This window comes from Balaenoptera ricei, chromosome 3 (assembly GCF_028023285.1).
Source record: "Balaenoptera ricei isolate mBalRic1 chromosome 3, mBalRic1.hap2, whole genome shotgun sequence".
In the NCBI taxonomy this organism is placed as follows: Eukaryota; Metazoa; Chordata; class Mammalia; order Artiodactyla; family Balaenopteridae; genus Balaenoptera; species Balaenoptera ricei.
The window spans coordinates 150,182,291-150,205,822 of record NC_082641.1 but is presented as its reverse complement, the minus strand read 5'-3'; the positions used below and the strand labels follow the sequence as shown (position 1 = coordinate 150,205,822).

At 47.2% G+C, this 23,532-nt stretch overlaps 1 protein-coding gene across 4 annotated transcripts in view; it reads right to left on the bottom strand.

Annotated features, from left to right (window-relative positions):
• Positions 1 to 7,030: 7,030 nt before the first annotated feature.
• Positions 7,031 to 23,532, bottom strand: part of RANBP17 (RAN binding protein 17) — a 322,665-nt gene continuing 306,163 nt past the window's right edge. For 3 of the 4 annotated variants that reach the window (XM_059917665.1, XM_059917663.1, XM_059917664.1), the window contains 3 exons: positions 12,764 to 12,862; positions 10,737 to 10,864; positions 7,031 to 8,716 (listed from right to left, as the gene is read on the bottom strand). In XM_059917665.1, the coding sequence (XP_059773648.1) occupies positions 8,620 to 8,716; positions 10,737 to 10,864; positions 12,764 to 12,862 (324 nt within the window). In that variant the 3' untranslated portion in view covers positions 7,031 to 8,619. Of the gene's footprint in view, positions 8,717 to 10,736; positions 10,865 to 12,763; positions 12,863 to 23,532 lie in introns of those variants that run through there. The other variant, XR_009502445.1, reaches the window with a different exon arrangement.

Genomic DNA, 23,532 nt, shown 5'->3' with positions numbered 1-23,532 from the left:
TTGTCTACCGTGGGGTCAGTCTCAGGGGGCCAGGAAGGGCAGGGGGCGGCAGAATTACTAGATTCTTCCTAGTAATCTGCCCCCAACGAGGAGAGGCCTCAGGACTTACAATCTTAAGGCCTGGAACCCTGAGTCAACACCCCCTCTGTGACCTTGGGCGAGTCTCTGGCCCTGGCAGAACCTCAGTGTTGGGTGGGGAGAATGAGGCGTCTGGGCAGAGAGGGGTGAGGAGAGCAGGGCGCCTGGGCCCTGGGCAAGCCCTCCTCCACTGCCCTCTGCGGACCAGGACCTTCAGATGGAGTCTCGCCATTGCTCTGGGCTGGGGGCCTCCTGCTTCTAATTCAGGCTCTGCCACTGGGGGGCCTGGGGGTTGTGGGGTCCCTCTTGCATCTCCTGGAGCCTCATTTTCCTTATTTGTAAAACAGAAAGGGTAATAGCTACCCCCAGGGTGGCTGTGAGAAGTAAATGAGAGAAGGTCTGTGGAATTGCCTGGGAGACACTCTGGCGGTTATGTAATAATAACTTTAATGGCAACAGTAGAGCAACTGTGAGTTGAGAACTTAGCACGTGCCAGGCAAGGGCTGGGGCACTTATTTGTTCCTCACGACAACCCTGCGTGGAGAGGGCTGCTCTTAACCCCGTCTTGTGCCCGATGAGGGGACTGAGGCTCAGAGTTCTGAGACTCACGCCGACTCAGAGGCCGGTGAAGGCTCTCCACCAGCAGCTCCGCTTCCTTCCTGGCTTCCAGAGCCCTGGATCCCAGGCCTGTCTTTGCCGCTTGCTGGCTCTGTTACAATTGAACAGCAAGGCCCACGCTGCACAGGTAGGTGGGCGGGCACAGAGATAGGGAGAAGATGCGGGTGGTGTGACCAACATTGCTCCCAGGGCATGGTGAGTGGCCCAGTGCTTAAGAATTGGATTCCCACCTCTGTTTATCAGCTGTGGGCTAGGGAATTCTCTTTGTGCCTCAGTTTCCCCATCCGGTAAAGCACCAGTACCAACGTCGTGGGATTGAATGAGCTCATTCAAGTAAGCATTCGGCACAGTGCCTGGGGTAGGGAAGGGCTCCACCTCACTGTGCCCCGCTGCCTGGGACCCTGGGCTTCTCAGGCATCCAGCAGTAGGCGCTTTGGGCCACTGGGCACAAACCCCCCTTCTTTCCCAACCCAGACAGAACAGAGCTGTTAGGCAGCTCAGGAAAAGGAGTAAATGGCGCGGGTAGCAGTTCCCGGGACAGCGTTTTCAATGTGTGTTCCGACCAGCAGCACCAGCATCACCTGGGAATTCGTTAGGAATGCGCATTCTTGGACCCTAGCCCAGACCTGCTGAATCAGAAACCCTGGGGTTGGGTTCAGCGCTCTGTGTTTAACAAGCCCCCCAGGTGATTGAGACGCCTGCTTAAATTCAGAAGCCAGTGCCCAGAATATTGCCCATTTCATCCAAGTTTTCAAATTCATTGTTGTAACATTGTGGGAAGATTCTCTCCTATTTTGAAACTCCCATGTTGAATCTGTGTTAACATCCTCTGCATTTCGTTCTCACTGTTACTCAGTTGTGTCTTTTGATACTAATTTGCCAAAGGTTTGTCTATTTTATTGGTCTTAAAGAAAAGACTTTTATTTCATTATCCTCTTTTAAAATATCATCTCCTTCAGGAATGGTTTGTTTTATTTTTATTAATTTCTTCTTTGTTTGTTGAGGTGAAATTTTAGTTCCTTTTGGTCAATCTTCCTTGTTTTTTATTAAATACATTTAAGGCCAGACATTCTCCTCTGAGCACTGTTTTGGCCAAATATTGTTTGATATGTATTCGGTGTTCCTGAAATTGTAATTTTTTGCTGTTCATTCTTACCTGCTATCAATTGAACAATGACAGAGATGGAGATACACACACACATACACACACACACACACGCACACAGAGAGAGAGATGAGAAAACCTCTAACAACTGGGAGCTGGTGGCCCAGACTCATGAGGCCAGAAAGACTTCCAGGATGTAGTGCATCCTCTCCTCCTCCCAATGGAGAAGGTGGGAGAAGGGATAGCGCTGCTGGAGGTCTTGCTGGGTGTCATATAGGAGACAGAGGGGGGGGCTTTAGGGATGAGAGTCAGGATGTCGGCATTTCCAGTTGTCCACATGCAGGAGGACCCAGTTCAGGCTCACTCTACCACCGACTTCCTGTGTAAACTGGGACTCAATTTCCCTGTCTGTAAAATGGGGTAGGGTTTGAATCAGGGCTCTTAAAGATATTTGGGTCAGCAACCGAATTTGCAAGATTGATGAAAATATTATGGACCACTTCCATAGACAAAGACACAAACCCCAGGTTGCATACCTGCCCACCCTCCATCCTTGGTTCACAGCCCCTAGTTGGGAGTCTCTAGGGGCCCTTCTATTTCTCGTGATGGAAGGCTCTAAAGACACCTGCCCAAACTTATTCACTCATCCATTCATTTATTCAAGTATTTACTGAGCACATACTCCAATTTTCTGGACCATGTCCCAACTTTGGGCCTCCATTTCCCCATCTGATAGTGGGAGTAATGCAGTCTGAGCTCTTCATCGCTGCCTCCCCCGACGGGGAGGACTAGAGGGCATGTGGTGGGGAAGGGCTGAAGCTGGGATTGGAACCCAGGACTGTCTTGACTCCAAAGCCCATGCTTTTCCCTTTACCTCACACACCCATTTTTGCTCTGGGAGCAGGTAGTAAGGATTCTAAGTCATAGGAAATCAGTGGGTGGTCCAGGGGAAGGAGCCCCGGAGCAGCGGCTGCCCGCAGTGGGCTCACTTCTGTCTCCCCCACTGTTCCGGGAGTGCCTCCAGGGCAGAACGGTGTTGGTGGCGTTCAAGTTCATGTCCTGGGGCTGGCCCAAGGCCCACTGGATGGTCATTAAGAGTTTGCGGTATTAAACTGAATAGCACACAGCAAGGTCAGACGAGGGATAAGGAAGAAGGGGTCAGAAGTGTGTCCAGTAATTCGCGTGTACTCAGTTCAGCATTCGCCTCCCCCAGCTCCGCCCACGGCTGGTGCCTTTCCACCTTTTAAGGCCCAGGCCACCTCTTGCCTCTCTGCCCATCCTCTAAAGCAGCCCTCCTCTCCCCCAGCCACTGTCTATCCCTGTTTATTTTCATCATTGCCTCGTTGCCTTTGGAACCCATCTTATTTCCCCTGCTCACCAGCTCTCTGAAGGCAGAGACTTTGCCTCATTCACTGCTTTATCTGTGGTAGGTGAATGAATGAGTGAACGAATGATCTCCAGGATCCTTGTGCTGAGTCAGACCCAGGCCCTGGCCTTGAGGATGGCCCAGCCTGGCAGGGAGGCTGGCAGCAGCCTGAGGGAGCTGCCAAAGGGCTGGGGGTTAGGAGAGAGGGTGTAAGACAGGAAGGGGGAGGGGAGGGGAGAGTCCTTCCCTCGTGCGGGCTGGTGACACATGCGCCTGCAGGTAGCAGGGCTTGCTGGGAGGACGCAGGCTCAGGGGGCGAGGGCAGGCACCGAGGGCAGGCACAGGCCGTGGCCTTCTGAGGTGCCTTCACACCCGATCTCGTGCCCTTGTTTGCTCCCACCCCATCAGCCATTTCCCCCATTTTGTGTTTTACAACTTTCCTTTCTTCCTGACAGATTTCTCTACTAAATTTGACTTCGTTTCAACACTTTTGTTGGGCAAATTACATTAAGATGGATGTTGCAGGTACCCTTATGGTTTATTTATCGTGATACTGTTTGTATCTCACGCTTATAAATAACTTATGTTATAGCTTTTGTTTGTGGAAATGTAACTTACATATTTTATTACGCTTTCTGTAAACCTCAAAAAGAATCTTGTCAAGGAAGCACTCGTATCAGCAATCCAAACTATGGGATGTAAAAACCCACACTAACATTATTTTTTAATATGCCAAGGAGGCAGGTTACTCTTGCTGTAGTTTGAAAGGTTTGCTGTCATTGTAAACTTACACCTCAATAAAACATTAAAAAGTCTCAAGAATGATTTTATAAAGTTCAGGGAGGAGGACGAATCAGTGGCAGAAGCCACAGACACAGCACACAAGGGGCCCTGTGGGACTGCCCTTTCTTGGGGAGTGACCAGCCCCATCTGGGGGTCCCAGTGGGTCCATATGCACCTCCCCACCCAACTGTCTCCAAAGCCCTGTGGTGAAGTACCTAGCTTAAGGGATGTTAGTGGAAAAGAAACATGAGTTTTGTAGTCAGGATGACCTGACTTTGAATCCTGGCTCGTCCACTTTTTAGCTGTGTGGCTCGGGTCAGTCTTTTAGTCTCAGTTTTTTCATCTCTAAAATGAGGATAATATCAATACTTACTTGATTTTCTTATTGGTAAGCATTACATTTAAATGAGATCATGATTTCCAGTGCTTCGTGGGTGCTCATTAAATGATAGTGGTTCTAGTTGTTTAGTGTTCATCTTGGGACTTTCACTGTCTCCCTCTCTACTCTGCCCCGCCCTGATCTTCAGGCGCTCTTTCCCTCCTCACCATAAGGTGCTGGGTTCTCTCAAATGCTGCCTCGCCTACGCTGCTGGACTGGCCTCCGTCTAGACAAGGCTCCCGTATGCCAGCTCTTCCACTTTCCCCAGTTTCTCTCACCAAACCTACCCTGTTCTTTGCTCTCACGCTCAGCTCTGTTGGTAGTTAACTCAGTCACTGAGCTCAGCTCACAGCCAATGCCAGGTCAGTTGCGCGTGTCGACAGGGGCTTCCAGTACCATAACCCAAAGGCACTTCTAGGTTGGCAGGGCCAGTGGAAGGGAGGCCAGGGGCCAACAGGGCTTTTCTGGCTGCTCCGATCATCACATGGTACAGCACCCTCATCCCCTGTTCTAGAGAAGCCTGATTGGAAAGCACAGAAAACACAGAAACATCTAGAACACAAACAGGATACAGCTCTCAGGGGTCCGGTTCTTAAGTCAGTGGCGAAGGCAAAAGTCCTGCGGTCATAATACCTTCAAACTGTTTCTTGCTTGACTATCAGCTGAAGCTGTTGGCTTGACCTAGAGCCCCGCACTGGTGGACAAGACCCGTTCGCCTGCCAGGAGCTCATCAGGAGGGCGAGGTGCACCGGCAGCGGCCCGATCATTCCTCTCCTGCTCACTCTGGGCCAGATGCTGGGTAGGTGGTAGACCCTGAGGAACTGCCAGGATCATTTATTTTTTCCTGTTGCTGAGTGTAAGTCACATACACCTGCGATCTGACTGGAGCATGTAACACAGGGGTCCCCAACCCCCAGGCCGCGGACCAATACCGGTCGGGCCTGCAGCCTGTTAGGAACCCGGCCGCACAGCAGGAGGTGAGTGGCGGGGGAGCGAGCGAAACTTCCTCTGCCGCCCCCCATCGCTCGCGTTACTGCCTGAAACATCCCCCCACGCCCCCCTGCAACCCCCGACGGTGGAAAAACTGTCTTCCACGAAACCGGTCCCTGGTGCCAAAAAGGTTGGGGACCGCTGCTGTAACAGATCCAACTAGCTCTCTTTCGTGCAGGCTCCGCAAGATTGGGTGTGTCCTTGAGTGCTTGCTTTACCCTTGGGATAGGATGGCCCTGCAGAGAACTCCCACGGGGGACTCCAGCTTTCCCCCGGAGCCCCCGCAATCCCTCACCAAGGCCGACTCTGGCAAGGCTGGCCTAAGCGGGTGGGGCGCAGTTCCAAACCAGGACCCACTGGGTCGGGGGGGCGGTGAGCGTGCAGTCTGATGTGCTCTGCAAACACCCCAGCTTCCCCACTCCCTCCTCTTCCCTGAGAAAGGGCACAGAATGGAACTTAGCTCTCCAAGGAGAATCAGGATTCCTTTCCAGGTCTCAGGGGAGAAACCTGTAGCCAAACTCAACCTCTCCAGCAAAGGCCAGGTAAGAGTCGTGGCAGGTGGCTTTGAACATGGCTCCCGAAGACCCCTGCCTCCCGCCTTTGTATAACCCCTCCCCTTGGGTGTGGGCTGGTCCAGTGATTTACTTCCAATGAAGAGAATACAGGGAAAATGATGCGTGGCCCCTCTGCGATTAGGTTATGAGAGGCTGTGACTTCCAGACTGCTGTGCTTCTCTCCCTCTTGCTCTGCTGAAGCGAGATGCCAAGTTGTGAGCCGCCCTGTGGACAGGCCACTTGGCGAGGAGCTGAGGCTCGGTCCACCAACCTGCGAGGAGCCGACTCCTGCCAAGAGCCGCGAGGGGGCTGGAAGCAGGTCCTTTCCCGGCAAGCCTGGTGATGATCAGGGCCCTGGCCCACAACGCCGGCTGCAGCCTGGGAGACCCTGAGGCAGAGCACTCACCGGAACTGTGAGATGAGCAGTGTTGCTCTAAGCCACTGCATGTCGGGGTCATTTGTTACACAGCAACAGAGTTCTGAAAAACACATGGTACTGGATGTAAACATTAACTGGTTTCAACTCATCATTCTCAAATACAGGTCTTGGAGAGGCCGGGAATTCCTTTGCGGTGACACAGACCTGGGGTCAAATCCTGCCTGTGTGACCAGTGTAAGCTGTGTACCACCTTTGAGCCTCAGCTTCCTCGCCTGAAAAGTGGGAGGAGTGCTGTCCACCTTCACAGGGCTGTAGTGAGGACTAGGTGAGGGGTCAGATGGGGGGGGGCACGGCAGACGTTCCGCCGCTCTGCTGAGTCTGTTCCCCGCTGCGCGCGCCGCCTCTCCGTGTGCTCTGCCCACCCGGCGCCATGAGCAGGCCCTGCTGAAGTGGGGCTGGGGCAGGCCTGACAAGTCCTCCCCCACAGCAGCTCTCCAAGGCCAAGACAGAGCCTTTCCTGGCTGGGGAGAAACCACCAGGCGACCTTTGGCGATGTGGTCAAGAAAAGCAAGTATACATGGTGATTTTCTTGTGAGCATTTAAATGCAAATAATACGGTGCTTTTAGGTCTTGGACCTTTTTATTATTTATTTATTTATTTATTTTGGCCACGCCACGCGGCTTGCAGGATCTTAGTTCCCCGACCAGGGGTTGAAGCCGGGCCACGGCAGTGAAAGCCCGGAATCCTAACCACTAGGCCACCAGGGAACTCCCAGGTCTTGGACTTTTTTCAAAAATAAAAACAAAAACAAAAAACAAACAAACCAAAAAACAGTGTCAGAAGGGGATAGGTCTTCTATGAAGGATTTTTGGGGGAGGAGTAGTGCACAGTAATAAGCCCATGAGAAAGAGAAACTTCTCAAGTCAGAATTCTCTAAACAGCTGAGGTTTTATGAAGTTCAGAATTTGCCTTCTTGTGGAAAATTATTTCTCCCACTGCTAATGAAACATAGTGTAAGGTTGAGGCTTCCTTCTCCATTAGATACCAGAAGTAACCCTACCTAGAACATACTTTTCCCTGATTTCCTGGGTTCACACATGGAAGACAAACATTTTGAGATAAACTTGGGTGACTTTGCTTTTCTGTGACAAGCCTGTTGTAAAACTCAGCTATCAAGAAAGTTTTCAAGAAATACTAGTCTGAGAAACGAGATTATAACAGGAGCTTGTAGATTTACTTCTTCTTCAACAGTAAGGCCAACCTTTCATGTCTTATCAGAAATAAAGGGAACAATATTTACTACAAGCCTGAACCATGAAGACGGAGCAGCGAGACACCAAAGCCATCTGACAGTGGCAATCTCAAATTAATAGCCTGGTTCCAGCCCCTCACAAACTGTAAAGGCTTCCTCCTTGTCCTGGGTTTGGGTTGAGCTGCAGTCCCCACAGTAGTAAGAGTTTGTGTGGAAGGATGAACACCAGCTGATCCTCATCCTCTGAAAATCTATACTTTAGCACCTAGCACTGTTCTGGGTGGCCCAAGAAGGCAGAGCTGCTTTGAATCTGTATTTTGACTGGACACCCTCAGCTTCTCTTAAAAATTAAATGGAGGCAGGTCTGGGTGCTGCTAGCACCCAGAGCTACTTGCTGGGGCTACCTACTCCTTCTGAAGAAATATCTCTGCAGGCAGTAATTGCACAGCTTAATTCTTCTAGACTAAACCACTTCAGATTTATGCCAGTGAAGAGCAAACGTTGTTTGTAAGTCATTTAATTGTGTTACTGTCTCTCAACTTTATCAGACGCTGCTGAGGCGGAGAGGGCTGTGTGCAGTCCTGTGGCATGCTCTGGAGAGCTCCCAGGCTCGTTCTAAGTGCCCACAGCTCAGAGTCCCCAGTGCTGCTTTTTCCAGACTCATAACAAACTACTAATTTAACAGGTTCAAATGGTATATTTCTTTCAATCCGGGATCTATGTTGAAGGCTGCATCTCTCACAAATTCACAACCTTGACTGCAGAACCATTAACTAGTACACACTTAGGTGTAAACCTGGTTTATTATATTCTTTGGTTAAATATTGTCTCTACACCCTTTCAGAGCATTGTAAGAACAAAGATAAATGATATTTTATAGAAAGACTGAAAACACATCTTTTGCTTTTTCAGTGCAAAGATTGAATTTACATTGTTTGTGCGCTATTATAAATTCTTATAATTAGGCCAGGCTTATAAAAAGGTAGGGCTTTTGTTGTTGTTGTTTGTTTGTTTTGAAAAATAGATTCCCCTGGGCTAGCCAACATCACTGTCCTGGGATCCAGACCCACAGGTCTCTTGATAAAAGTTGCTCGGCACATGGTCAGAAGTCGGGTCAGCTCATCATGTCCAGACTGCACGGTTCGGTGCTGCCATCACTGCGCAGGGCCTCTGCCACGTCTCTTCTGAAGACGGAGAGGTTCTGGGTGAACCTGTGGAAAGAGTAAGAAAGGGCTGAGGGCAGTGGCAAGGCTGAGGCTGTGTGAAGCTCTGGTGGCGGAGTTCAGGACCCTGGAGACGGCCCTAGGTCCTGGCTGAGCTCCTTCCTCCCATTTCACCGACCACTACTGCTCTGCCAGCAGCAGGCCCTCCTCCTTCCCCTCCCGGAAAACAAGGGTTACCAGCAAATACACTCTGACCATTTCGAGGGGTGTATTCTGTGGTTATACTATTTAAAAATTATTTTTAAAAGTCAAATTACGTTACAGATGGTAAGGAATATAAAGAAAAGAACAAAAGCTTATGTGCCTGGCACTGGTTGAGTTTACATATAAATTCATTTAATCATCACAAGTCTTCTCCAAAGTAGGTGTCAGTATCCTCATTTGCAGATAAGGAAACCAAACTAAGTGCTTCAAAAAGAGGGGGCACTGGGTAAGACTACCTGGGTTCAAATCCTGGCTCCATCACTTCTAAGCTGGGTGATCTCTTGTCTTGGTGCCCCACATGAGTAGCTAGCTTATGGGATTGTGGGAAGTGAGAATTTACTGAGTCAGGTGAGACGATGCGTGTTAAGTGCTCAACATCCTGCCTGGCACATGGAAAACACCCAGTCCTTGCTAGCTAGTACTCTCACTAAACGAGAGCTTGTCTGACACCATTTCACAGAGCGGCTCAGGAGGCGGTACTCAAATTCCCAAGCCTCAGGTGAAGCAATTTCCCCCCGAAGCATGTAGGGAAGGGTCCCCTCTTCCTTCACGAAGTCTCTTCTCCTGCTAGCCCTGGAGGCTGCCCTTTTTTGCCTGATAGAGGATCTTGGCTCGGAACAAGCAGTCAAGGGAACATGTCCACAGAGCCCATCTGACTTGGCCTTGTATTACCAAAGCCCAGGTTTTGGCTTGCGGCTATCGGGATGATTAATATGCATTTCAAATGGCGCAGTGTTTGAACGCTACCACTTTTATAAACGGATGAGGCAAGTATTTTTTTTTTTTTTTTTTTTTCCCTGAAAACATTTTCTCTCTCCATCATTCGTTATGCCTGTCTCTTCCACTAGAAGCTCCGTGAGGGCAAAAACCTGGAACAATTAGTTCCTCAGTGGTATCCCCAGTGCCTGGCACATAGCAGATTCTTAATAAAATTTTATCAACTAAATGAATGAATGAATGAATGAATTCAGGCATAGGTGATAAGTTTGGGTTCCTCATCAAGATCTCACTGGCAACTTACCTGTCTCTGTTCTTGCAAAACCAACCACTTTTAAAGGTCAGACAGAGGAAGGAACTACTTACTGTGCATCATATGTCCTGGGTACCATGTTTACTATATTCTGTCATTTAAAGGTCACAATCAATTATCATCATCTCTGTTTTACTGGTGAGAAAACTGAGGATCAGAGAACTTGACTGCCTTACTCACTGCCACACAGCCTATAAAGGGCAGGGATAAAATTTAAATTGGAGTCTGTCTGACCTCAAAGCCTACGCCTGTTCAAATGCCAGGAGGCCTTTCTTTGTCCTTCATAGCAGATCTAAACTTTCCTTCTTTTAACCTTTTCAATTAGTTATTTTTTTTCTCTCCCTCCTGTTGGATTATAAACTGCTTAAGGGCAAAGGCTGCATTTTATTCATCTCTGCATCCTCTATAGCAGGGGTCCCCAACCCCTGGGCCGCGGGCGACTGAAGCTTCGTCTGCCGATCCCCATCGCTCATCCCCATTATCCCCATCGCTCACGTTACCGCCTGAACACCCCACCCCGCCCCGCCCCCTGGAAAAATTGTCTTCCACGAAACTGGTCCCTGGTGCCAAAAAGGTTGGGGACCGCTGCTCTACAGTACCTAGTGTGATGCTTGGAAGAAAGCAACTACCCATTCATATTTACTGGATGGAACTAAATTGAGTCTAGGATTACAAGGTGTAATAGAAAAGCCACATCAGTATGTGAGATGTGTTAAGCACAATCCCGGAACGTCCACCTACCCCAGAGATGCTAAACTATGGGGCGCTGCTTACCTGTCTCTGTTCTTGACAGACAGGTTCTGCTCCACTCCTTCCATTAGGTTCCTGAAGCACTGGGCAAGGACCTCCTGCTTGGGGAGAGGCTGGCTGTTTATCAGACTTGCCCTCAGTTCACTGAAATACTGTTGGGAGACAGAACAAGTGTCAGAACACTGGCTCCAATCTGGGGCCTGAGGAGAGCTGTAGGGGAGGGCTAGACCGACTCCAAAGTGCTCAGGGCTCCTAACTCTCAAAGGGGCTTTGGTCCAGGTCCCCTCTGAACTTTAAGCCTTTAGGGAAAACCAAAGCAACAGAGACATTCCTGAGTATAAACTGTATTATCCCTTCTCATAAAAACCTCTTCCTATAGTTGCTTTATTGTCACGGAACAGTTTAGGCTGATGGAGTCCTCGCCTCCTCTGTGGGGGACCAAGCACATAAAGGTCTTCCTGAGTCTCATCAACAATAGTCACAGAAAGGCTGAAAGAGGAAGGACCTCTTAGGCTGAGGGGAAGAACTGAACCAAAAATGCCCAAGGAGCACTTCGGGCGACCAAGTCCAGGGTCCCGCCTAAGGCCTCTTCGTCTTCGGTGGGTTCAGTGAACTACCCCTCAAACGACCCCAGGCTCTGTTCCAAGTCCGTGTCCTCCTGAGTTAGGATGGGTCTGTTCTGCTGAGGTGGGGTACTACAGGGACTTGCTTAGCTCTGGGAGAGCTTTCTGGCACTAAGAAAAACACCTGTCACACCTGGTCACAAAGAACTGCACAGCCCTTTCTTCTCTGCTGATGTCTGTGGGCTTTTACACACACAAACTCTTATGCTAAAAGCAGCTCCTAATCATTGGAAACAGCCTAATTTCAGCACAAAGACAACATTCTGCCAGTCATGTGTTTATCCTTCCAAGCCCAAACAGCATGATATTTAATTTCCATCATACATTAAAACAGCTCACATCAAAAACAAACATAATTAATATGTAGTCAGACTAATACTTAAATACTATATATCAGAGGCATTACACTTAAACCACAATGTCTTCCCGAACAAGACTGGGAATGCACAAAACTACTTATTTTTCCCTTTTATAATGATGCAGTGACTCACACCAAATAGAAAATTATTAGTTTTTCATCCCAAACCATGAAATATTGCCTCCATCAGTAGAGTATAATATTGTGATGTCATAAGCTTTTTCTAAACACTGAATTTGCCCTTATTCCCTCTCAATCATTTTAAAAGAACTGCTCTCTTTTATACAGCTTGGATTTAAATCACAATAACACTGAGGGAAGATGAATGACAGTGCTACTGAATGTGGCTAAAATTGGATACTTCAGCACAGGTGAATGATGAGACAGCTCTTCTCTTTTTGATATATTTTCTTCTTCTATTAGTTTCCTTCCAAGGCTGGGATTTCAGTTTGAATTTTAATGTACGCGGCTGCCTCTAATCTCACTGTCTTCTTCCCCAGTACTCTCTGATTGTATAGACAATTCATTCTCCCGAGCAGTAATGCGCTGTTCCTACTGACTGCTGGGGAAACAGGGGTGGGTTCAAGGGGAAGCTGGAGAACTTGGGAGGCAGCCCACAGTGGTGCGTGCACTTAAGGACTGGAGACTCGTGCTCCGGATGAAGGGTGCTGCCTCTGTGTTTGGCCCTGAGGGGCTACTGCTACCACTGAGGGCAGTGGGGATCCCACAAAGGAAAGGAGGCCTAGGAAGGGGCAAAAGGGGTTGTTGCCCACAATCTCCTGGAACAGGGAAGGGAGTGAGGGGGAGCTGGAAGCACTGCTGAGCAAACCTCCCGTCCAGTGCAGCGCTCCAGGTGCCAGAAAAGCTAGTGTGAGGCCTCTACTTAACTGAAGGAGATCTGAGGCCTCTGGGGAAGGGCTTTCTGGGGGAATACGGCCTTGTCCTGGGTGCTCAAGGTCCCAGCTCGAGCTCGGTTGGCTTCCCTGTCTTCGTCACAGCTTGGCCTGGTGTACAGCTGCTCCCTCTTCCCAGTGGTCGCCTCCTGTGGACCTTCCTGCAACTGCACTCACCTTCGCGTTGAGCAGGATGAGCCCCAGGAGAGGCCTGGATACTGACCACTGGTTCCGACAGTCTTCAAAGACAATGGTATTCATGAGGACAGACATCATCTAGAAGACAGAGTCACGTGAGACACTGATGCCCTGGCTCAGAGTTCCCCCCAGTCCCAGGCCTTCTATGTGCTCACCTTCTATCCCCACATCTTGCCATCAGACATGAAGGTGCTTCCTGGACAAAAAAACAGCTTTGACTCTGGAAGCCTATGATGCTGCCATAGGAACTCTTGGCAAAGACTCTCAGCTCCCTGAGGAAGAGTTCCCACCACCAAAACCTTTGGTGAGAACCTTCTGGGTGGGCAGAAGTCAGAGGCCACAGAGCCAAGAGGATCAGTCCCTGCCTCTCAACCCTGATGTGCTTTCCTCTATACTAGGTCACCAGGCAAAAACCCAGCTCACCTTTCTTCCTGCCTCTCATTTCACCAAAGACGTCAAGCTATGGAGGGGCAATATCTCTCCATGACTCCTCTCAGACAAGAGGGAGAAATGGGGCACATGCCAGGTAACGCTGGAAGTCAAGTTTCCTGCTGGCTCAGGCTGTTAAAGTCTTCTCACTCATTCCTCATACACTAATTCACTCATGTACTCACTTCACTCTTACATTTCATACTCATCCATTTTCTTAAGTTCCAATTCTGCAAGACACCTGGGAGGCGGTAAGAGAACACAGGCATCTACCACAACCTCCGTCCTTGAGGAGCTAAAAACTCCCTGGGGCAGACTACTCCGCACAGAGATAAGGGGCACTAGGCTGGGCTAAGTTGCTGTGGGCATGCAGCGGAAAGAGGGATGCTTCTGGGTCCCTGAGAATCAGGGAAGGCTCCACAGAGAAGGTCATGTTTACGGAGTTCACCATAAATGTGTTCTAAGCAGAGACAGCAGCAAAAAAGGAGGTTGGGAAAGAACACAGTGGGTTCTACAGTGGTGAGGAATGCAGTGTGGCAGAAGAGAGGCGGGCCAGAAGCAAGACCCCAGTGTAGGCTGGAAGACCGCGATGAAGAATCTGGCAGTGGGAGCCAGTGATGGGTTTGCAGCAAAAGAGAGACATGCTCCGATTTGTACTTAAGAAAGCTCTCTCTGGGGACATTTGGAACGTGTACTGTGCAGGTGACAGTCAAGGAGGGAGACCAGAGATGAGGCTGCTGCAACAGTCCAGGCAAAGAGCCGTGAAGCAAGCAAGCTGTGGCCATCCATATGGAGCTGATGCTACAGTTTCTGCTTCTTGGACTCTTTACCTCCCATCTCTACCCCTTCCTGTTTTCACCGCTTCAGAGCTCCTTTCCTCAAAGGAGGGCAGGGGAAAATGGCAATTATGTGGCAAAGTCTACTACACACACCGCCCTGACTAGGCTTTGGTGACATCTGGCTTTGTCCTCTGGCATTTTTGCAATCCAATTTACCCTGTGTTCTCAGGCAAGTCACTGAACCTTTCTCTCTGTGTCTCAGTTTCATTAGCTATAAAGAGGGAAATGATAACCCAGTACCAAGGAAGCTCAGAGAATCAAATGAGACGGTGGATATAAAAAGTGCTTCAAAAAGTGTTATAAACATTTAAGGTATATAAAAGCAACAGTAATGCGCTTAAACATCTGCCATTTCACACATCATCATCATCCTAACAGTTAGGCTGGTTGCAAATGAAATCTGCCAATACACATTTACTGTATGTCCAGTGTCTCTGGGGAGAAACTAGGTCTTAAGCCTGGCATGTTGAACATCATTTGCAGATCACATGTTCCCATGTACAATTTAACAAGCCACCCAAAGTCATAGAGCCACAAATTAAATTAGTCTGACAAGCAAAACTAACAGATCCACGGAGACAGCCTAAAATATTATGGGTTTCACAATCTGAAGGCAGAATGGATATTTTAATGGAAAAGATTAAAGTTAGAGGCACCAAAGTCCTCCACTAACTGACAAAGCACGCTGAAGTGACGTGCCAATTACTTTATACGGTCCTCTCGTGGATTCATTTGTCTGAATGCATGTATTTATGTCTGTAATAAGTAAGGGGATGTTTGAATAAAATACTTTTCTAAAAATAAAGTTGGCTAAAATGGAGGATTTTTTTTTTTTCTCTTTTACTCTTCCAGAAAAATGGAAATTAGTGAGCAAATCCGCTCAAAGGGTACTGACGTGGCAACTCATTTCCAGAGTTCTTATTTCTAATACTCCTAGAGGATATGGGGAAACAGTTCAACCAGTGTGGCAAGCCCCTCTGGAGAAAGGCCCCCCCATATGGAAGAATACTGGGTGAAATGCCTAAGTACAGAATCCTGTTGCAGGGAATGTGAAATCTCTGGTGGTTATCGATGCGAACAAGTCAAGACTGAAAGGAGAGAGCCCTTGGCAACTCTGCAGTGGCCCACCCCAGCCTGCACTGAGTCACAAAGCGCCATCAGCGTTCAGTATAAGGAATGCTGCATGAGCGGGGCCCCCACTCCCCCAACCTCTGCTCACTTCCTGCACTGTTACAGGCATGGCTGGAGTGGCCATTTCAGATTTGCCCAACCCAGGCTACAGTTTCCAGAGCCTACGTCCAAGAAACACACACATTATCCACTGTATTATCCTAAGCAGTTATTCTGCCCAACCAGGGAATGGACCACTTGGGAAGGGGAGTCGTGAGGCTTAGTCCACTTAAGGAAAACCAGACACCACACTGTCTCAGGTGGTGCTTCCTTGTTCTCCTTCCTCCTTCCCAAAGGGCTCTGGCATGAGTTTGTAGAAAATTTCTCTCAGTGAAGCAAAACCAACATGGTTTGACAGGGACAGACTTTGGAGACAGGCAGAACTAAGGCCAAACCTGGCCCTGCCACTTCTGTAACCTGGGATGCTGGGCAAGTTGTTTCACTTCTCTGAGCCCTTATTTCTTCACACATAAAGTGAAGGATTACGGCAACTACTCTGAAGGGCTGCTGTGAGGACTGACTGCTCCCACAGGCACTCAGATCGTTACCAGCGCTCCTCTACTCCAACTATGGTTACCCCTGCCTGATCTGGCCCAGTGGGATCTCATGGCTCCGGGAAGCACCCCATTTCATGTCTTGCTTATGGACAGATAAACGAGATTATATTCTGACTATCAGCTACCCTCATTGGGAGTTGCAATAAGCAAACAAACAAGCAAAAAAACCCTAAAATAGAAAACAGTCCAAAAATCAGTCCTATTTGGTCTGGCACATGTATTAGTATGGATTTTGAATGACAGTATTTCTGTTGTTCTGAAATCTTGTAATCTTCTAAATAAAACACGAAGCTAGGCTACAAATATCTGATCTGGAAAAATAAGACAAAGCAATGTTGTGCTACATGGGTCTCTGTTTGCTCCTCAGCTCCTCTCCTATGTTTCTACCCTAAAATGGCATGTAAAGCACAAGCACAAAGCACAGTGGACTTGCCTACTCCAATATGCTGGGTCACTCTTCCCCTACAGCAAGGTGGTAACTACATGCTCTCACTTCAGATGCTTCCTGTTCTATCTTCTGCCAGTGTAGAATAAGCAAAGGTGTGGTTTGTGCTGGATGCTTTACTGCTACACGGTGAGTATGTACTCTTTCTAAGGAGGCTGGAGGCTCAATGGGTCTAGAAGCTGAGTGAAGAAGGATGGCTGGAGAGGTGTGGCTTGAGTGCGAGGGTGATGACTGCAATGGGGTGGGGTCGGGAGACTGGTCTGTAAACTTCTGCGGGGCTGGGACCATGGGGGACTTTTCTCTGTATCCCTAGTGCCTAGTATGGCATCTGGCACCGATCAGAGGCTCAGGAAATAGCTACTGGAAGACAGAATGAATACATAAATGAATAAATGAATGAATGGGAAAGGATGAGTGAAATATCAACTAAAGTATAAAGAGCTAAAGAGCCGAAAGGGAATTGTACAGAAAACAGAGAAGTTCTGGCCTCATTCTATGGCTAAAACCTGAAATGGATAAATATGTAAATTAATACATTGTTCATTTCCAAGGATCTTGCTTTTGTGTGCAGATCCTGAGAACTCTTCTAAGCCACTGTTGCCTCTCTAGCCAGCAGCTGCCGGGAAGAGCTCCCTAGGGCCTTTCAGGTCACCAAGCCAAAGGCTGAGGCACCATCTTTTCTAATGACAAGCACTTCCACCTAAGAGTAAGCTGTGCCTGAGTTTTCTCACTGCCCAGCGGGAAAAGATACGTTTACGGAGAGCCCTTGGGTGCTCAGCACTCTGTTAGGCACACACTGTCTGTAACTCTCAGCTAACCCTGAGGTAGGTATTATCCCCATTTCATAGACTAGGGATCTGAAGTCCTGAGCAAGTCAGTCACTTGCTCAAGGCATCACAGCTATCAGCTACCACCATGTGAAGTGGAACCAGGACATGTGCACAGGTCCGCCTGAGTCCGGAGGCTGTTGCCTGCCACCCTCAGGCTGCCTGTGGGTGAGGACCAGGACTGCCGCAGTGGTGGTCGCGGCAGTGTGTCTGGCCCCCACTGTAGACTTCTAGCGGATTCATGGTGTGAAAGGAAAGGCTCGTTTCTGGGCGTGGCTCATTCTTCCACCTTCAGTGAGCCTCCCAGCTATGCTGCCCATGTGTATCTCCTCTGTTCGGCCACTCTGCCACCTGATCAAGAGTCGGGCAGCTACTGAAATCCCTGTGATTGGAATCCAGGGCAGAGGTTCCTGGTGAGTTCGCAGCAGACCTTCTTGCCTCCCACCTAGAGCTTTTATAAATTTGGTTAACATATTTTCAGCCTCTCAAGATGAACAGCAGTAGACATAATTAATAGATTGTCTCTGGAACATGGTCCAATGAACCACTGGTTTCCCTCCCACCAAAAGTATATGGCAATTTAAATTAACATCATAGAAAACATTAGTTAATTAAGCTAATTTTCTTCGAGTTACAATACTCCCTATAAAGTGAGCACTTTTCATTGTTAATGTTCTTCGAACATATTGATTAAAAAAACTAAAAAATATTCCACAAAGTCTAAGAAATAGGTGAAAAAAAATTCCAACTCCTCCCTCCTGCTCCCCATCTGATTCAGAAAAACAAAACTGAACCTGAAGTGATGATATGAACTCTGATCTATGGGGATCAAATCCTTAACATGTTTAGGGAACTTCAGCTCTTCCCTCTCTATCCTGGCCTCTTTGCTCAGGGCTGAATGACCTTTTAGTTACACTGCAACTTTGCTCCCTGTTGACCAGGGAAATGGAAAATGGGAATGGGGCAAGAGCAATCTGTCTTCTCCAAAAGGTGGTGGAAGGAGGGGCTGAGAAGGAGGCTTTGGTTTATATAGAAGAAGGATGGACCAAAGAAGAGATGAGAGACCAAAGACAAAGCGTCCCTGTACCTAGATCCAGACAGAGGTGGGGAGAGGAGGACAAAGCAAAGATGATCAGGGCTGTGCCCAAGAGGGTGTGTCTGTGGAATGGGGTGCCTTAATCTGCTTGGTGGGGGCCCTTAATGAGAAGAGGGGGTAGGATACACAATTATATGTACTGCTGACCAAGCTCGATTGCTTTTTGATGCAATGAGTTGCTGATGTTTTGAGAACAACCGATAAATGCACCAAACACTTGAGAGATGCTTCTGAGTCTCAAGAACCCTCTGGCACCTGTAACTGGCTTTTCAGAAGGCCAGTTAGGAGAGGAGGAGGAAGGCTGGCCCTAGCAACAGCAATAAAAACAACAAAACAAAAACGATAGTGTAGTAGAACCTGAAAAAGCAGAGAAACCTTCTACCCATCTCCACAGCAATTTCTCCAGAGCCCCATGCCCTGGTTGAAGATCTACGATCTGGAAGAATCTGAATGCTGCCAAAGGAGGAAAAGCTTCCAGATTTTCAGTGCTTGTGGAAGTAAGCGAGTTGCTGTCATTACCAAGCGCTGTCCTTAGGCCATGTGCATAGCAGATATTGAAATGTGATCCTCCTCAAATTAGATACTGGTCATCTTTAGGGAAAAGGAATCAATTGTTTCTTTGTCTGCTGTCTAGCAACGTGATATTAGTGGAATGTTATGAAAAATGAAAGTAATGGACAGATAAGCAAATATTTTTCTGCCTGGACTAAGCCCCACCACCTAAGTTATATTAAATCTTTTAATATCTGTACATATTAAGCACATTCCTAAATTCTCATAGTGTCTTTGCAGTCTCATAACAGAAGCAACTATTTAGCACTTTAAATGAAAAAAAAAAATCAAATGAAATGCATGAGGCGAGCCTCTTTTTAGAAGAAACAAGATTGCAATCAATTACAGGTGACCCATTCTCCTCTGAAAAATCATTTGGGAGTCCTGCCTCTTGGCCTTTGTACAATGCTAACTTTGCTTTTAAAAAAAACCAAAAAAACAAAAAACGGCAAAAAAACTTCTTACCAATAAAGGTACTGCAGGACTGGTTAACTCAGCTGGCTTTGGTCATACATTAGCATTGCACGGTTCCACATCTAAACTAAGGGCACCCTCCTCTTCCACCCACTCCTTACAAAAAGTTAAGGGAGAAAAAGTTTTCCTCCAAGTGATAAATTGCCTAGAATATTTAAAAACCCTTCCATCCACTGTAAAATCTAAGGAAATACACAACCTAGTTTTGCTGTTGTTTCAATTTTCTCCATTACCAACATTACCCCTAGTTCTCAAAACATTCATTTTAATCATAGTTTATTGGGGAAAGAATTACCTGCCAGTCTCATAGCTTATCATAAAGAAGATAAAGTTGGAATGAAACTTCAGAATTAATTAATTGAGAGTACTGCATGTGATGTGTCTATTCTGAATGTTACAGTGCACATCACAATGAAAACAGTTTTATTTTCCATGGCTGAAATAAATTACAATAAATAATTCATTTCAATGGCAGAGATGTACTGGAAAGCAGTAGCAACAAAATTGACTGCGCTACACTGTGAGTCTCATTCTTGAATCTTCATTATCCACTTGAAACTTTTTACGAGTAGTAACTCATATTTCAAGTGGCTGCACATCTCATAAAGCAGCTTGCTGCATTAAAAGAAAACCAGAAAACCTGGGGCACTGGGAGGCTGAAGGATTTGCCACTCCGCACTATTTGGGAAACTCTTTCTCACTCTTCTCTGGCCAAAAACAAACGGAACAGTTTTCGATTTGATGTAAAAATTAACCATCCCTTGTCAAAAACATTATCTAAATTTCCTCTAGGTAGGAATGTTGGGAAAACTTGTATGTAAAGGAATGGCTTTCAACTCCAAAGCCATTTTCCTCTCATTTTTTTCAAGTGATACTGTTATTTCTAGTTCATGGTATACTGCCCAAATGACTGACATACAATCAGGTTCTAGAACCTCAAATGTCCTACACTAGCCTCTGGGGGTCCCCAAATTAGAAAACGTGTGTAAGTTCAAGAGAGACTAACAAAGGCATATGTGCTACGTTTTCTGTCTAAAAAAATCAGCCTATCTATACAGGATAGCTAATATTTAACTTGAATCTTAAAAGACACATATAACATCACTGGGAAAGGATACACTAGGAAGAGAAAATAAAATGAGAAAAGGCACAGGGGACAGGGCTTGGCATATGTGAGGAATAATCAGCCTCTGTATAGGAGGCTTTTGAGAGAGACCTTCTTTTGAGTGGAAAGGAGTAGAGCTGAGGGTGAGGAGAAGACTGGGCTGAGTCCAGGCTATAAAAGGTCTTTCATGTCAGGCTGAATGCAGAAATGCCAGTACACAAAGGGTAGCCTTCAAAGGACTTCCGAATAATGATGAGATCTGTGATTTAGAACAAAACTTATGGGAAACTGCAGAATGGCAATGATGGGTAGGTACTGGAGGCAAGGCAACATGTTTAGGTACTACTGCACAAGTCCAGAGGAGAAACGATGAGGGCCTCCGCAAGGCTGTGGTAGCAGAGACAGAGAGAAATGGTCAGAATCCTTGACTGCGTATCCCATTTTCTTCCCAGTTAAAGAAATCTTTCGAAGAACTACAACCTGATACTGAAGCTACAGGTAAATTCAGAGCTTTAAGAACATGGCCTCAACTTCAAGACTGCCAATGAGCGAAGGGGCTGGAGGCTAGGCGGCCCCAGCAGTGCTGCATGTGGCGGAGGGCGGCTGCCGTCTAGCAGGCCCACAGTCCGACAGTGAGCTCAGGGGATAAGGAGCAGCGAAATGAACCCCACCCAGTGTACATATACATGCATGACAGAGACGACTACAAGCACATGTTTATATTAAATATTCAGTGATAAAGTAAACTCTAACTGAGGCCATTCAAAATCAAGGAAGGGAGCGGGAAACAGCATGCTACTTTATTGAACAGTCATCACAACATTTCCCAATGAATATCTTATTTCACAACAGAACAACATAAGGCATAATGGCATGAGGGCATCTCATGCGGTCCTCAGAGCAGAGTGCAATGAATATTGTATTTCATAATAAACATATTATCCTTACAGTAGGAGGTTCAAAGTTTCATTGCCTATCATCTGTCACTATATTCTCCCTGACTTCCCGAAGGGATTTGGTTAGATGGACCTAAAAATCTTCATAACCAACAGAGGAGGATTATTTTACTTATCATGTTCGAATGATTTTGTGTGAGGAGAAAAACATTTTTTTTGGAAAATTCACTCGGCCCTCAGAAGCACTTTCCATTACAGGTCAGTCTCGAGTTTAACGTTTAAACCACAGAGGATGGCCTGCTGCCTTTCAGATTTGAGCGTTTTTATTTATAGTTGTCTAAATGGCATAGAGTGCTGGCCAAGCGGTTGGGGAGATGATTCAAAGATGTTACTGAGATTTGGAAGCTCTTTCACCCTAATCATTACATAGGGAGCCTAAGGAACGATACTGACTGAAAGTGCTGGGAATAGAACCTCGTTCCTTGATTTATTCAGACTTTACTGCCACCTGCTTTGTGCCAGGCTCTGTGTTAGACCCTGAGGACATACCGATGAATGAGGCACAGTCCCAGCCCTCAAAGAACTCAAGTAGGGGAGGCAATACACTGTTTACATGACAACACACTCTAGCAAGTGCCACAAACAGAAGCCTGCACAGGAGGCTCTGAGAGACCACAAGAGGCTGACTAACTCTGCCTAGGTGTGGGGGGCAGGCAGGGAAGGCTTCACAGGTGACACCTGGATCTGTTGTAGAGAACAAGCAAAGTCTGACAGTAGTAAGGTAGGAAGAGGAGCAAGCAGGTGCCAGGGTTTGGAGAAGTGTCCGGGGAATGACGAGCAGCTTTGTGGGACCTGAGAGGGTGCGTGGGGAGCGGTGGTGGCGGAGGAGGCTGATTAGGTAGGCAGAGGCCCCATCTTGTGAAGGGCCTACTACTGCATGCTAGAGAATGTGGGCTTTATCTTGGAGGAAATGGGGTACCATTTTAGTTGGATGACTTCTTTTGGGCAGTGGCGTGGAAGGGCGAACGACTGGTATAACCATCCTCCACAGGGTCTGACCCTTTAGGAGGCTGAGCCATCTGAGTTCTCCCAAGAAGATGCAGCTTTTTTCCTGTTTCTAGGATTCGGAGGCCACAGACACAGAAGGTTACTTGCTTGGCTCCTGTGCCTCAGTCAGGACATATCTCAGGCCCTGTCTTGCTGGCTCTGTTGCCAGTACCCTGAGAAATGGCACTGCCATTACTTCCCTTGGCCCACAGCACATAACTTAATAGTGTCCTCTGTCAGGAATGGTTCTCTTTGTCAGGAAGCTTTTTATTGATGTTCAACCTTCATTTTCCCTTTCTTAGTATTATCCCATTACGCCAATACTCCATTGTGCTATGCTAAGTAATTCCCTTTCCTCCTTGGCGTTTACATCTTCCAAGTATTTATAGACTTATCAAATGCCCCATTTAGTTGTCACTTAGGCAGGCTATACATATTTAGCTTCTTTAATCTGGCCCCATAAGCCAGCCCTTCCATTCTCCTAAATCACTTGAGTTATTTTTCTCCAGGTTTCTGTCAATTTGTTTCCAGCCTCTCAGTAATGCAGGGGGCTCAGGAGAAAGATGGGGTTGGGGAGGGAGGGCCTGCTCCTTCTGTGGGATAAGAAGAGGCCATCATTTGCTGAGGGTGGAACTTCTCTCTTAAAGTACAGATTCCAAAACAGGCCAGGCTGCTAGAGAAGCTCTAAAGCCCTCTTGTTATCTACTTGTTTCACCTGCACATATTTCAAGTCAATAATATTCTATTATCAACTCTTACGTGCTAGGTGCACACATGTAACACATCCGTGATGAGTACCTACTATGTGTCAGGTACTGTGCTAGGGACTTCTCCTTCTTTCTTTTCTCCCTCCCTCTGCATTTTTTTGGACTTATTCTTTGCTCAAAGAATTACTGAACTCCTACTATGTGTCAGGCACTGTGGTATAGAATTGAATAAAATGTGGTCCCTGTGGCCTAAAAGAGCTCATGCAGCCTAAGTATTTATTAATCTCTTATTGCGCACCCATCAAGTTGTTTCCTTCCAATCTTAAGGGTCTCAGAGAAATCATCCCTAAATGCACTTAACTCTAATTGACGCTTTTAGTTCCCTGAGTGGAACTTCTTTGTCCCATCTAAAATGAGATGCCACATTAAGTATGGGCATTAACACAGAGCTCTTGCTTAGTGTTTTCTTTCTGGTGGGTCTCTTTGGGGCCTAAGAGATTTCTCTTCAGGACTTGAGCTTCCCATCGCTCCTTCTTAGCATTCTATGTTCATGTGACCTCAACTAAACATGCACTTGAATGTTTTTCTTTTCCATGATACCAGT